The sequence below is a fragment of the Morone saxatilis genome, unplaced genomic scaffold (genome assembly GCF_004916995.1).
Source record: "Morone saxatilis isolate NCDOM2014 unplaced genomic scaffold, NCSU_SB_2.0 Contig5, whole genome shotgun sequence".
Taxonomy (NCBI): domain Eukaryota; kingdom Metazoa; phylum Chordata; class Actinopteri; family Moronidae; genus Morone; species Morone saxatilis.
Window position 1 is genome coordinate 19,638,821 of NW_023340095.1, and position 13,705 is coordinate 19,652,525.

General features: G+C 42.1%; 1 protein-coding gene across 1 annotated transcript in view; it reads left to right on the plus strand.

Annotated features, from left to right (window-relative positions):
* usp9 (ubiquitin specific peptidase 9) overlaps positions 1-12,915 on the plus strand; it is a 37,173-nt gene extending 24,258 nt beyond the window's left edge. The window contains exons 27-49 of the mRNA XM_035677164.1: positions 247-384; positions 636-802; positions 896-1,004; positions 1,151-1,297; positions 1,448-1,594; positions 1,709-1,916; positions 2,007-2,227; positions 2,552-2,739; positions 2,836-3,009; positions 3,105-3,246; positions 3,443-4,199; positions 5,924-6,047; positions 6,133-6,358; positions 6,535-6,664; positions 6,826-7,011; positions 7,323-7,543; positions 7,646-7,734; positions 7,830-7,986; positions 8,401-8,613; positions 9,573-9,602; positions 11,322-11,420; positions 12,429-12,729; positions 12,785-12,915. Of these exons, the coding sequence (XP_035533057.1) occupies positions 247-384; positions 636-802; positions 896-1,004; positions 1,151-1,297; positions 1,448-1,594; positions 1,709-1,916; positions 2,007-2,227; positions 2,552-2,739; positions 2,836-3,009; positions 3,105-3,246; positions 3,443-4,199; positions 5,924-6,047; positions 6,133-6,358; positions 6,535-6,664; positions 6,826-7,011; positions 7,323-7,543; positions 7,646-7,734; positions 7,830-7,986; positions 8,401-8,613; positions 9,573-9,602; positions 11,322-11,420; positions 12,429-12,729; positions 12,785-12,915 (4,305 nt within the window). The remainder of the gene's footprint in view (positions 1-246; positions 385-635; positions 803-895; positions 1,005-1,150; positions 1,298-1,447; positions 1,595-1,708; positions 1,917-2,006; positions 2,228-2,551; positions 2,740-2,835; positions 3,010-3,104; positions 3,247-3,442; positions 4,200-5,923; positions 6,048-6,132; positions 6,359-6,534; positions 6,665-6,825; positions 7,012-7,322; positions 7,544-7,645; positions 7,735-7,829; positions 7,987-8,400; positions 8,614-9,572; positions 9,603-11,321; positions 11,421-12,428; positions 12,730-12,784) is intronic.
* The last annotated feature ends 790 nt before the right edge of the window (positions 12,916-13,705 follow it).

Consider the following 13,705-nt stretch of genomic DNA (forward strand, 5'->3'; position numbering starts at 1 on the left):
ATTATTATTATTATTATAGTTGTTATGGGTACTTTATGTACTGGTAGTTATTTAAGGATAAATAGATACACTGGTAATATAGATACCTACTCTTGATGTATGATTTTTAATGTAGTGCTGGTTGTACATATCAATATTAGGAAAATGTATGTTCAAACAAGCACTGGATGAGGTACTACTCTATTCTTGTTGAATGTTGCTGTCTGTAATAATGGCTTTTATGGTACTTTTCTTTTTTTTCACCAGAATTTCTTCCAGGCATCAAAGTACATCCCTGACATTTGTGTGATCCGAGCAGTTCAGAAAATAGTGTGGGCATCAGGCTGCGGTACAGTGCAACTCGTCTTCAGTTCAAATGAAGAAATCAGCAAGATATATGAGAAGGCAAGTTTCCTATGAATCTTGCTTGTTAGAGTTTTTTGTTTTAGGTTTTGTTATACATAGTCCAATTATCTTTTATCATTTTTTTTTTTTTTTTAAACATCACAAGTATAATAAATTGAATAGTTAGCAGGAACTCCATTATGCCCGGTCCAAAGCTTGGTCTCCAAGGTCCTAAATCCCCAGGGATTAGCAGTGCAATGCCATACTGTATGCATTTGCATAATAATAATAATCTTCCTTTTTCTTTTTAGACAAATGCAGCTAAGGAACCAGATGGGGAAGATGAACAGGTGTGTTGCGAGGCCTTAGAGGTGATGACACTGTGTTTTGCCCTCATGCCCACGGCTCTAGACACACTCAGTAAGGAGAAGGCTTGGCAGACCTTTATCATAGACTTGCTGCTACACTGCCACAGCAAGTAAGTACACCAGGATTCATAAATGGAGATGTTCTCATCAGCTCTAGCCTTTTATAGTTCTGACAGAATGCTATGATGATTTATGTTAAACAGATCTGTGCGTCAAATGGCCCAGGAGCAATTTTTCCTGATGGCAACTAGGTGCTGTATGGGTCATCGACCCCTCCTCTTCTTTATCACCCTTCTCTTCACTGTGCTGGGGGTGAGTGGCTATATGCCTTGTGTCCTATCATTTGTCTGTCACCCCTTTTATTATATGCATTATAATCCGTCACCACAATGCCAGAAATGTTAACAGTTAACTGCTTACAATACAATATATCCTAATTTCAAATTGTCAATTTCCAGAGTACAGCCAAGGAGCGAGCCAAACATGCTGGAGACTACTTTACTCTACTCAGACATCTTCTGAACTATGCCTATAACAGCAACATCAACCTGCCAAATGCTGAGGTTCTCCTTAACAATGAGATCGACTGGCTGAAACGGATAAGGGTAAAGCGGCTTGTTAATTATATATTCATGACTGTTTTACCCTGTTATGCATTATGCCCCCCAAAAAAGCCAATTTGAGGTTATTTATTGTTTAACCCTCACAGTTGAGTGTGGGACAAAGTTGATACACAACATGTTTGCATTTACTAGGATGAGGTTAAGAGGACAGGGGAGACTGGTGTGGAGGAGACCATCCTGGAGGGCCACCTTGGGGTCACCAAAGAGCTTCTAGCCTTCCAGACACCAGAGAAGAAGTATTACATCGGCTGTGAGAAAGGAGGAGCAAACCTAATTAAGGTACAACAACGGACCATACCTGAAACAGTTAATACAAAGAGAAGAAAACCACTTATTATCTAATTGAGTCTCCTTTTTCATAAGAGATCTTTTCTTCCTTTTCTTTTTGACTAGGAGCTGATCGACGACTTCATCTTCCCTGCCTCTAATGTGTACCTGCAGTACATGAAGAGTGGGGAGTTCCCCACAGAGCAGGCCATCCCAGTATGCAGCACCCCTGCTTCCATCAACGCTGGGTTTGAGCTCCTGGTAGCACTGGCTGTGGGATGTGTTCGCAACCTCAAGCAAATAGTAGACACCCTAACTGACATGTACTACTTAGGTACGGGGACAGCAGCATGGCAATTTCACCGATTTCATTGACAATTTGTAAATTACGTGATTCATGAGTGTTCCTTCCCCCTCCTTCCAGGTTGTGAGACACTGACAGAGTGGGAATACTTGCCTCCGGTGGGGCCTCGGCCCAACAAAGGCTTTGTTGGTTTGAAAAACGCCGGGGCCACCTGTTACATGAACTCTGTCATTCAGCAGCTCTACATGATCCCTCCAATCCGCAATGGCATCCTCGCCATTGAAGGCACGGGCACTGATGTGGATGATGACATGTCAGGGGATGAGAAGCAAGAGAATGAGGTACAGTGAGAGTTTGTGTTACAGTAAAGCTTTTGCCCAATGAAGATAGTCATCCTTTCTCTGCATCCTGTGACTGACAAAATGGCCAACTCCAAGCTCGTAGGCCATGTAGGCTGAGCTAAGAGCTGAGGGCATCATGATTACAGAACTAGTTCCAAGTGATAAATAACTAGAGAGACTTATTTATACAAATCTTCTGATCATTTGACCATTACCCTTTAGTCTTGTTTCCAGTGAACACAATGACATACAATAGCAAAAAGTACTGAACAATCATAGATATGGAGACATGTTATGCTTCATCTGTACATTTTGTCTCCACAGAGTAACGTGGATCCTCGTGATGAGGTGTTCAGCTACCACCATCAGTTTGATGATAAACCCTCCAGCAAGTCAGAGGACAGGAAAGAGTACAACATTGGAGTACTACGTCACTTACAGGTCATCTTTGGACATCTGGCTGCATCCAGACTGCAGTACTATGTCCCAAGGGGATTCTGGAAACAGTTCAGGTATTTCAGAGACTCAAAGTAATTTTGATTGGATCTGCGTTTTGTCTATTTAGCGGTCTGTGATGTCTAATTGTCTCTCCATTCCATCCTTTTTAGATTATGGGGTGAGCCAGTGAACCTGCGGGAGCAGCATGATGCTCTGGAGTTTTTCAACTCTTTGGTGGACAGTCTGGATGAAGCTCTGAAAGCCCTGGGCCACCCCGCCATGCTTAGCAAGGTGCTGGGAGGGTCCTTTGCTGACCAGAAGATCTGTCAGGGATGCCCCCACAGGTGAGTGCTGTCCTTCTCCCAGTGCTTGGTTACTGTAAATATTTTATACAAAGTGCCTTGGGTTCTTGTTACCTACTCATTTGTTGTTTTGTCAGGTATGAGTGCGAGGAGTCGTTCACAACACTCAATGTAGACATCAGAAACCACCAGAACCTATTGGACTCCATGGAGCAGTATGTTAAAGGGGATCTGCTTGAGGGAGCCAACGCCTACCACTGTGAGAAGTGTAACAAGAAGGTGAGAATAGAGCCACAATCTGTTCGCCAGCCAATGTTAGATGTGATACTCATGAAGTGCTATAATGAAATGGAGTAGGCATCAATGGCTGCCCCATGGTTTACTTAAAAGCATCTGTTTTCTTCTTCTCATTAAGTTCTTGGAGATTTATTTAGGGGCCAGAGAGTTTATCTGTAATGTTTGCTCCCCTTTTCAGGTGGACACTGTGAAGCGCCTGCTGATTAAGAAGCTGCCGCCTGTCCTGGCAATCCAGCTAAAGCGCTTTGACTATGACTGGGAGAGGGAGTGCGCCATCAAGTTCAATGACTACTTTGAGTTCCCCAGGGAGCTGGACATGGAGCCGTACACGGTAGCTGGTGTGGCTAAGCTAGAGGGTGATGACGTCAACCCGGAGAACCAGGTGATCCAACAGAACGAGCCCTCTGAACCCACACCTCAGGGCAGCTCCAAGTATCGTCTGGTGGGAGTGCTGGTCCACTCAGGTCAGGCCAGTGGCGGACACTACTATTCCTACATAATCCAGAGGAACGGGGGTGATGGCGAGAAGAACCGCTGGTATAAGTTCGATGATGGTGATGTGACTGAGTGCAAGATGGATGATGAGGAGGAGATGAAGAACCAGTGCTTTGGAGGGGAATACATGGGTGAGGTGTTCGATCATATGATGAAAAGGATGTCGTACCGGAGGCAGAAGCGCTGGTGGAATGCCTACATCCTTTTCTATGAGCGTATGGACTCACTGGACAAGGACAGCGAGCTTGTCAAATACATCTCGGAGTTGACCATCTCGTCCACCAAACCGAATCAGGTCAAGATGCCTGGTGTCATCGAGTGCAGCGTCCGCAAGCAGAACGTCCAATTCATGCACAACCGAATGCAATACAGCCTGGAATATTTCCAGTTCATTAAGAAACTTCTGACCTGTAACAGTGTCTATTTAAACCCTCCTCCAGGTATGCATCATTTTTGCAAAACTACTTCAGTGGATCTTGTATGTGTTACTGTATACAAAACTAAATCAGTCCACTTAACCTCAACTCAAGCCTTGGGTGGGATGTTTTTAGAAGCACTGTATAAACTCAGGAAACACGACCTGCAACCAAAACCTACACAAATGCTGGCTGTTGCATCAGATATTGTGCTGGTAAATGATGGTTTTGAACACAATTGTTTTTATGTGTAGCTGTTTTTACCTATTTTATTCAACCAGGTAAGGCCCATTAAAGTTTTGAACCTCTTTTGGGATTGGCCAAGATGACAGATAAAACCATACAAAAACAGGCAACAAATAAAACGTTACTCAAAAGGGGAAAAAAAAGCTAATAACAGACAGACTGTGATCAGAAAAGTAATTGGTGTTTTATATCTTTGTTCCACAACATGTAAATACATCAGGTATTGACAATATACCTGATAAGGAATGGCTGACACTCCAGATTTACAGTTCAACTCCTGCGTGTGCAGCATTGTGAGAGTGCTAAAATGTGAGGCATGTGATTTGTTATAGCTGCACAGTATCACGTCAGTCCCCCACTTATGACTTTCCATATCCAACACCAGAGGGCTTCTTTGATTTTCTGAACAGCGATAACAGTGATGGTGTCTTCATCATAACGCTACTGTGGATTTCAAAGCTTCTCTCTTAAAAATGTAGCTGCTGCAATTATAACATGATTTTATCACTTATCTCTGGCTTGCTTGTCTAAAAAAAAAAAAAAATGAATTTCCAACTGATGCTAATGTTAAGCATCTCTGTGGAAAGAAGTGGTGGTCAGTAGCGTTTAGCATGGGTCTGCCGAGAAATGCACTGCCTCTATAATGCATTATTAATGGAGCCAGAGCCCTGTAATGCTCCACAGGAAAATAAATGTTTCAGGACAGTCATCAGTACAGATGCACTTGATAGGGACAGAATGATTCAGGTCTTGAAGAACATAAAGAGTATAAATCGATAGTGGTTTGGGTTGTTGTATTGTTGTACGCTAGATTTCAGTCAATGTACTGACCCAACATGTTGACCAAGAATGTTAGCTTGAATGTATTTGAATTTGATATATTATTGATTGGCCTGACTCAACTTAACGCTGCTGTCTTACTTTCTGAGTGGACTAGTTCCCAGTTGCTGTGTTCTTCATCTTCATTTTGTGTTTCATCATCATTTATGCACATTCAGTATATTTTATGTCAGTATTTATAATCAGTCCCGGCTGTCAAGTAGGATAGTCACACATTATTCATTGTGTTGACTCTGTACTCGAGCACGTTGGATTTTAAATGAAATAAGGACTATGAGGTTAAATTGTGTCTCCTGCTTAAAGAAGACTCCAATATACGTTTATGTATGTTATATATATATATATTTACATATTATATATATATATATATGCGTGTGTATACTGTACGTATCCATATTTTAAATAATTTATTTTGTGTACATCTGGGTCATCACTATTGATGTCACATTATTGCTAATAAGTGGCAGGATGTATGTTAGGTAGTTATTCCATAATTCCATCAAACAATGAGTAAAATGTAGCTTTCACAGCGGTATGTGGGTGTAGCTTCATAAATTGTTGTCAGCTTATGTTATAGTACTGAAGAAAACTTTAAAAAAATTACCTGAAATATTGTAACTGTTAATCATTAATCGTTGCTTTTTTTTTTTTTTTTTTATCAGGACAAGACCATCTTCTGCCAGAGGCAGAGGAGATTGCTATGATAAGTGCTCAGCTGGCTGCCAGATTCCTTTTCAGCACAGGTTTTCACACCAAGAAAGTAGTACGGGGTCCTGCCAGTGACTGGTAAGCTCAGTCAGTCTCTGTGTTTTTGGGTTTTGTCTTATGTTGTATCCTTCTCTATAAATAATCTCCTTGTCCTTCCCTCTAGGTATGACGCCCTCTGCATCCTGCTGAGACACAGTAAGAATGTACGCTATTGGTTTGCACACAACGTTCTGTTTGCATACCCCAACCGGTTCTCGGAGTACCTGCTTGAGTGCCCAAGCGCTGAGGTCCGTGGTGCATTTGCCAAGCTCATCGTCTTCATCGCTCACTTCTCCCTGCAAGACGGCCCCTGCCCCTCCCCCACTGCCTCGCCTGGACCCTCTGCTCAGGTTTGTGCCAGACTTTGGCTGAGCTCTGTGGAAAATGGGCTTTTATTAGGACTTTCTGGAAGATACTTGAAGCTGTTTGAATCACAGGTTTCTTGGAAGACGCGTCTATCACTGAGAGGGTTCCTGTTCTGTACTTTTGATTAACGCAATCCTGCTGTGGTTTGTTTGTTTATCAGGGCTGTGATAACCTCAGTCTAAGTGACCACCTGTTGAGAGCTGTACTCAACTTGCTCAGAAGAGAGGTTTCTGAACACGGCCGTCACCTGCAGCAGTACTTCAACCTCTTTGTCATGTATGCCAATCTGGGTAAGGAGCACACAGCAATCACACTCCTGTCATGTGCATCTGTTCCTCTGTGAATTATACAAGCAAGGTTTATGCAAAATATAGTTAATAATTAGTTTGTTTGACTGAAAATGTTGCTTTCTTTCCTTGTCTCCCGTCCCCACTACTTCTACCACACACAGGCTTGGCAGAAAAGACCCAGCTGTTGAAGCTGAATGTCCCTGCCACTTTCATGTTGGTTGCTCTGGACGAGGGTCCTGGCCCTCCCATTAAGTACCAGTATGCTGAGCTGGGCAAGCTCTACACTGTGGTCTCACAGCTGGTTCGCTGCTGTGACGTCTCCTCACGCATGCAGTCCTCTATCAATGGTGAGTTTCTTTTTACTCTTCAGCCATGCAAAATTTGATATGAACTGAGCCAGTAATAACTCATGAAACAACCTGGGGGTGGTTTAGGCTGGATAGAGTGGGAGCCCAATGAGGATTTTCATCCTTGCTCAGGATCTAGTGACTGACAAACCAGCCACTCTGAGCCTCTGTGTTGTGTAGGCAGAGCTTGGAGCTGAGGGCTCTCAGAGATGATGGATGAAGGCACTGTCTAAAGAAAACAGATATTTGCCTCTAATAACTACATTTTAAATTCGAGGTACTCTAAATTTCTTTCCCTCTACCCTCTCCAGGAAACCCTCCTCTCCCTAACCCGTATGGCGACACCAACCTGACAGCCCCAGTGATGCCTGTGCAGCAGCTGGTGGCAGAGATCCTGTTTGTGAGGACCAGCTACGTGAAGAAGATCATTGAGGACTGCAGCAACTCTGAGGAGACAGTAAAGCTGCTTCGCTTCAGCTGCTGGGAGAACCCTCAGTTCTCCTCCACTGTGCTCAGTGAGCTGCTCTGGCAGGTAAATTAAGACCAACAAAACATCCATAATTCTGTAGCTGGCTTACTTGTACATGTCTGCTAGACCCTATGTTCACATTATATACGTGTTTTGTGTCTGCAGGTGGCATACTCCTACACCTATGAGCTGAGGCCTTACCTGGACTTGCTGCTACAGATCTTGCTCATTGAGGACTCCTGGCAGACACACAGGTCAGACTGTTTGCTCGGTGTGTACTTTATGAGTGCTGCATTGTTTTGACAGTGACCAGAGTTCAAATTTCTCCTTCCCCCGTTTGATTGTTTAGGATCCACAATGTGCTGAAGGGCATTCCTGATGACAGAGATGGGCTTTTTGACACCATCCAGCGCTCCAAGAACCACTACCAGAAACGAGCCTACCAGTGCATCAAATGCATGGTAGCCCTCTTTAGCAATTGCTCTGTGGCTTATCAGATCCTACAGGTACGTTTACTGATTATGTTACATCACACTACACATATGCCATGAAATCAGTTTCTGATTTGTGATTTATAAGTGCCAGATAACTTTGAGGAGTACCAATTTTACAAAAACACAAATCTGTAACCTGGATGCAGTTCTCCTATTGTCAGACCCAGTAACTTTCCATTTGTGAAGAGCATTTATCTTCTGGAATAAAGTTTATGTTTCTGGTATCTTCTATACTCACTATATAGTTCTTGCATCTCCACTATTTTCATCTCTCAAAACACTAACTAACATGCGCTCAAAGCTGATTTATTGAATGAGCACTACAGCATTAAAACGAATGACATGAAATTGTGCCTACCATATTAACAGTTACACCACATGTGGAGCCATATATGCTAACCAGCTTGTTCCTCTTGTGCCTTACAGAGCAATGGTGACCTGAAACGAAAGTGGACGTGGGCAGTGGAGTGGTTGGGGGACGAGCTGGAGAGGAGGCCATACACAGGGAACCCCCAGTACACCTACAACAACTGGTCCCCTCCAGTTCAGAGCAACGAGACCTCCAATGGCTATTTCCTGGAGCGGTCACACAGTGCACGTATGACACTGGCCAAAGCCTGTGAACTTTGTCCTGAGGAGGTAATGGCATTGACATTGTACCCTTCACACACACTTGTACACACACTTTTGCCTAATGTCACATAAACATTATCTTCCAGTATTAGGGATTGTGCTTAGGGAGCCAAACCATACCAGTATCTGAAGCTATAGGACACTGTATATACAGTAGTTCCAAATGTGATGTACAGTAAAACAAACATCTGCAGTTCAGAACAGCTGTTCAAAATCACTAGTCAGACTTTTCTGATTAAGTCAAACATCAGTATAGGAGGGGTCTTTCTGTTATATGCAAATATATGAAATCAAGAAGGCAACATGAATATTGAAAATTACCTCAAAACACCACAGTAAAACTTAAAAGTACATGGCCATGGTTGCTATGGAGACATCTTAATAATTGTGTACAGTGGTGAAGGTAACAGAAAAATCCCACAGAAATACTGTATGACTGAGCCAGAGGAGCTTTAACAACCTGATGAACCTGATGTGTACCACATCACTTCAACTTAACATAAAGTGGGTTGACACATGCAACAGCAGTGAAAGGATTAATTGAGTACTAGGTTGACCAGAATATTTATTATCAACAATTTAAATGATTGATTAATCGTTTTCTCCATCTGTCAAATTGAATGTTTCGGTTTTGTAGCTGTTGCTTTTTTCTGACATTTGAATAAATAAATGGTTTTATAGACAAAAACAAATCTGACATTTAATAGACTTAATGATTAATCGATTAATTAATTGGACCAATTAATTTAGTGTTTCCAATATGCCATTAAATGTAAATGTCCTCCCTAAGCTACAGCTATGACGTGTTTACTATGCTGAATATGTTTTGTATTGATTCATGGCTGCAGTTCACAATGCATACAAATATATCATTTTTTTGTTCTCACTTAAAATAAGTTACTTGTATTTTTATGTTGAAAAATCCAGTCAAATGACACACTTCTCCTGTAATATTCCATACACAGCTCAAGTGTACTCAGGGAAGCCCAGGGAAGGTCAGTATTCCAGGCACCACAACATAAAGGAAGGAAATGAAACAAAATATAATTGAAGTATCAGCAGAGAAACAATGAACAGTTGGCCAATATATATATATGTATATATAGGCTTCCAACACAGTTTAACACTTGTTTAGTTAGAATTGCACAATTTTGAGTTTCCTGTAGCTTGAATAGCCATCAGTGGCAGAGGCTAGACACATTGTGACATGTTGAGTCCCTATAGTCTTTCCCATTTTGTCAGCTTTTCTCTTTTGTTTTTGGACTCTGATATGTATTTATGTCATACAAAATGTTCTATAAATAGTTAGCCACAGGAAATTAGAGAGAAACTGCCAAAATGATTTATAGAAAGGACATTAATTAGAACTTTGAGTTGTCTACACTTTTATTTCCAGTATATAACCCCTTGAGATGTGCATTATTGTTTTGTTTTTTATATGTAGAAAGTATGTTACCGTCTCAAATTATGTACCATGTTCATGCTGTGTTAGTAAGACAGTAATAGATAACAAAGTAAAAACAACTGCCATCCTCCATCCTGTTGTCCACTCGTATAGTAAAAGGAAAGGTAGACTGGGATGCCATACAGTGTAACTGGCATAAGAAATCATGTTACGCAGCTGCACACAGTGAACAGATCTTTGTTCTCCTGCTGTCCTGTTGCCCAGTCCCAGTGATTCGCCAAAGCAACATCACTGACATAGCCAGTCTTCCATCTCAATCTAGTGCTCTTTTGCCAGTTTTTGCTTCCTCCCCAACTCAAACTGTGATGCAGCCAGCCACCTGCATCTGATTGAAAACTCTTAGCCTCAATTATACGTCAGTAATCAGTTGTTACAGTATTTAAACTGAGACCAGGACTGTACTGTGCATTAAGAGAGATTGTGCCCTCTATTATGCTATTGTAGACAATATGCTATGTATTTATAGCCTTTTTGTCTTTTGAAAAAATGAATAGACTCACCTGTTAGTTGGGAGAACCACTCATTTAGAAAACTAGAACACAAAACAACCTCTATGGCACAGTTCTGATATTCCATCTGCAGCTAAAGAATGGATAATAGCTAGATAAGATAAAAGACGGAGTTAAAACAACACAAGGATGTTTTTTTGTGATGGCATTTACTAGTACATGAGCTTCACATACTAGAAATTGGTGTTGATAGTCTGACAGGTTCTTTTGTTCCACTTAGGACTTTACATCATGTTGGAAATGTTAATTTGCACATGAAAACAGAAATGTAATTTACCTTGTCACATAGATGTAATTACCGATTGTGAAATGATGAAGCTGGAGTTATTTAAGATGTTTTTCTCTTACTGTCAACAAATGGCATTAGAGAAATAAAATCCCCAGCTTTGTCCTTTTGAAATACTCAAACAACCCCCACAGTAGAGTCAGAGTTCATGAGCTGCTTCTCTAAAGAATTACCTGCAGCTCTGTTAATGAGAGGATGCTCTCAGGTGTAGAATCCACCCACACACATAATCAAATCTCATTTAAACCTCATTTTACTTGATAATGTACCACAGTTTGACTTTCCCACACAGACTTACCTGCTATTTCACACTGAAATGAAGAAGCGTAACATTACACTCACTGTGCTGTTCAAATAAACTAGCAATTCCTGCTGTATATATTTTCATAGTTACTCTAATTTCCTTTGAAAGATGAATATTAATTCGTGTTAACGTTTATCTCGTGTCTGCTAGGAGCCCGATGAACAGGAAGCACCTGATGATCAAGACTCCTCCCCACCTGAGGACACCTCTCTGTACCCACATTCTCCTGGAACCACCCAGTTTCAGCAGGTAGTGTCTCAGGGTCCTGTTTACATCACGTCCTCATGACAGTCAGTGATGTGTAAACAGCTGGTTTGTTGTCGTATTTTCTGTTTGTGTTTTACCTGTCGTAGCTGAGCAGAGAGTATGTATGTGGAAGTGGCAACAATTCTCGTAGCCAGTCTGGCATTAACGCAAATGATGCCGGTAACCGTGGCAACAAAGATTTTTTACTTAAGCATCCTAAGTGTAATTTTTTTGTGGGGGGTGTTGACAAGTACAAAACATAGTGACTAAGTGTTATTTTGTGCCTGAGTGCTCACTTTAGCATCTATACAAGTTAGACCACACAGACAACAAATAAAACAAACATCAACAAAGTAATTCAGAACAATATCGTTTTCAGAAACACTGCAAGCAATCTTGAATTCATTTTTTACTGACAAACTAACTACTTTTGTTCAAAAGTCCCCAAAAGAAGTAAGTCAAAAGGGAATGAGACTCAACAGTCAGCTATCTTTCTCCAGTGAGCCCACCTTTAACAAATGCTTACATCCAATCCCATAAAAAATCTCATATTGAATAAAGGAGGAGAAGACAAGCCACTGACGTAGAAAAAGCCTCTCTGCTCGGTTAGCTGTGAGTCCCTCCAGACCATTTATGGTCGTTAAAGGATTAGGGTTGTTAGTGGATAAGGCTGGCAATATTGTATATTCTTGTTGTCATCGACAAATCCTGTTCAAAGACCAAAGCAAACAATGCATTAGTCCGTCTCTCAGGACTTGCCTGGGACTGACTGACAATCACCCATGATCATGATGGTGAGAGAGCATGTCACCCAGTGTGAGGATGTGGTCCTGTGTGTTTTTGTCTACGGCCCAGAGGAATCCGATCCACAGACAATACTTGTTAGAATCATCTTGTTGGTGGTCTTTTCATGGGATTAGTCAAAGACACAACTGCGCACAGCAATATTTTCCAGTCAAACAAATGTAGTTGGTACAATCTATTGATTTTGGTCCTCTTTCTCCTGAACAGAACAACCACCCCCATGGGCAGCCGTACACCGGGCCTGCTGCTCAGCACATGAACAACCCTCAGCGTCCTGGTCCTGCCTCTGCCCCGACTCCAGGCCCTACCCAGACCCCCACCCCAGCCCCTGGTCCCACTCCTGGTCCAGGCCCGCGAGCACAAGAGAACTGGGAGAGCACCGAGGAGGTCGCCCCCGCTCCCGCCCCCACCTCTACCCCAGCACCTGCAGCCCTAAGGGAGTACACCCCTCCCCCCCTCTGCCTGTGCCTCAGCCTCCATCGTTCCCGCCTCTTCCTCTTCATCCTCTGTCGGTCAACAAAGTCTTCGCGGCAATCTCTTTCTCTCTCTCTCTCTGGCCCCAGGGCAGGGCAGAGCCACGCCTCCCCCCCCCGTCAGCCTGTGGGAGGTGCTCTTCCCTGGCCTGGGGCTGCCTGACCGTGTGACAGGGGCCTGCTGGCGGCTGCAGAGGCGAGGGAGTGGACAAGAGTTCTAATAAAGAAAAACAAATTTACCCAGAGCCGACGATGCTGATGCGCTTGTCTACACGACAAAAAGGTGTACATAGTATGTTAATGTTTTTGACTGTTCAGATCCCCCAGTAGCATAACTCTGTGTGGTTTGCTGTTGGGAGATGTTGCAGATATTATGAAAAACAAAATGGATATTATAAATAAGAAAAATGCCCAAAAAAAACTGTAAGAAGACAACAACTCCTCTTTGTTTTATCACCCATGCTCAGCAGTAAAGTTTGTTCTACCATCGGACGGTTACTGGTCATTCAACTGTAGAAGGACGCATTGTTATTATCATAATTATATTATTATTCTTAAGCTCCTTGGCAACCTTATGACCGATGCCAAATCAACTCACGAGCTGTGGTTGGTTTTAGTGTGAGATATGGAATGATTGGGTGGACTTTTACGGTGTTTGGTTGATGTGAAAAAGCAGTGATGCAACATTGTTCTGAAACTCATTGCCTTTCTTTCTTTCTTTTTTTTGTTTGTTCTGGTAATTAATTCAATCCTTTTTGAAGCTCTAGTTAATATGCTGTAACATTTAGCATGGCTTCTCACCAGAATAGTGTAGCCCAAGGGAAGACTTGTGATCATAACAACCTAAAGCTGTTCTTAATCCACATCTCCAGAGGGGTGTTGTTACCCTTAGGTTTTTTTTTGTTTTTCTTTTTTCTACTCATCTACCCTATCTACAATGAGGGCGATATTTTGAACCAATGTATGAATAAGTGGCTTTTCAATTGCACATTATAATCCTCCAACTTCACA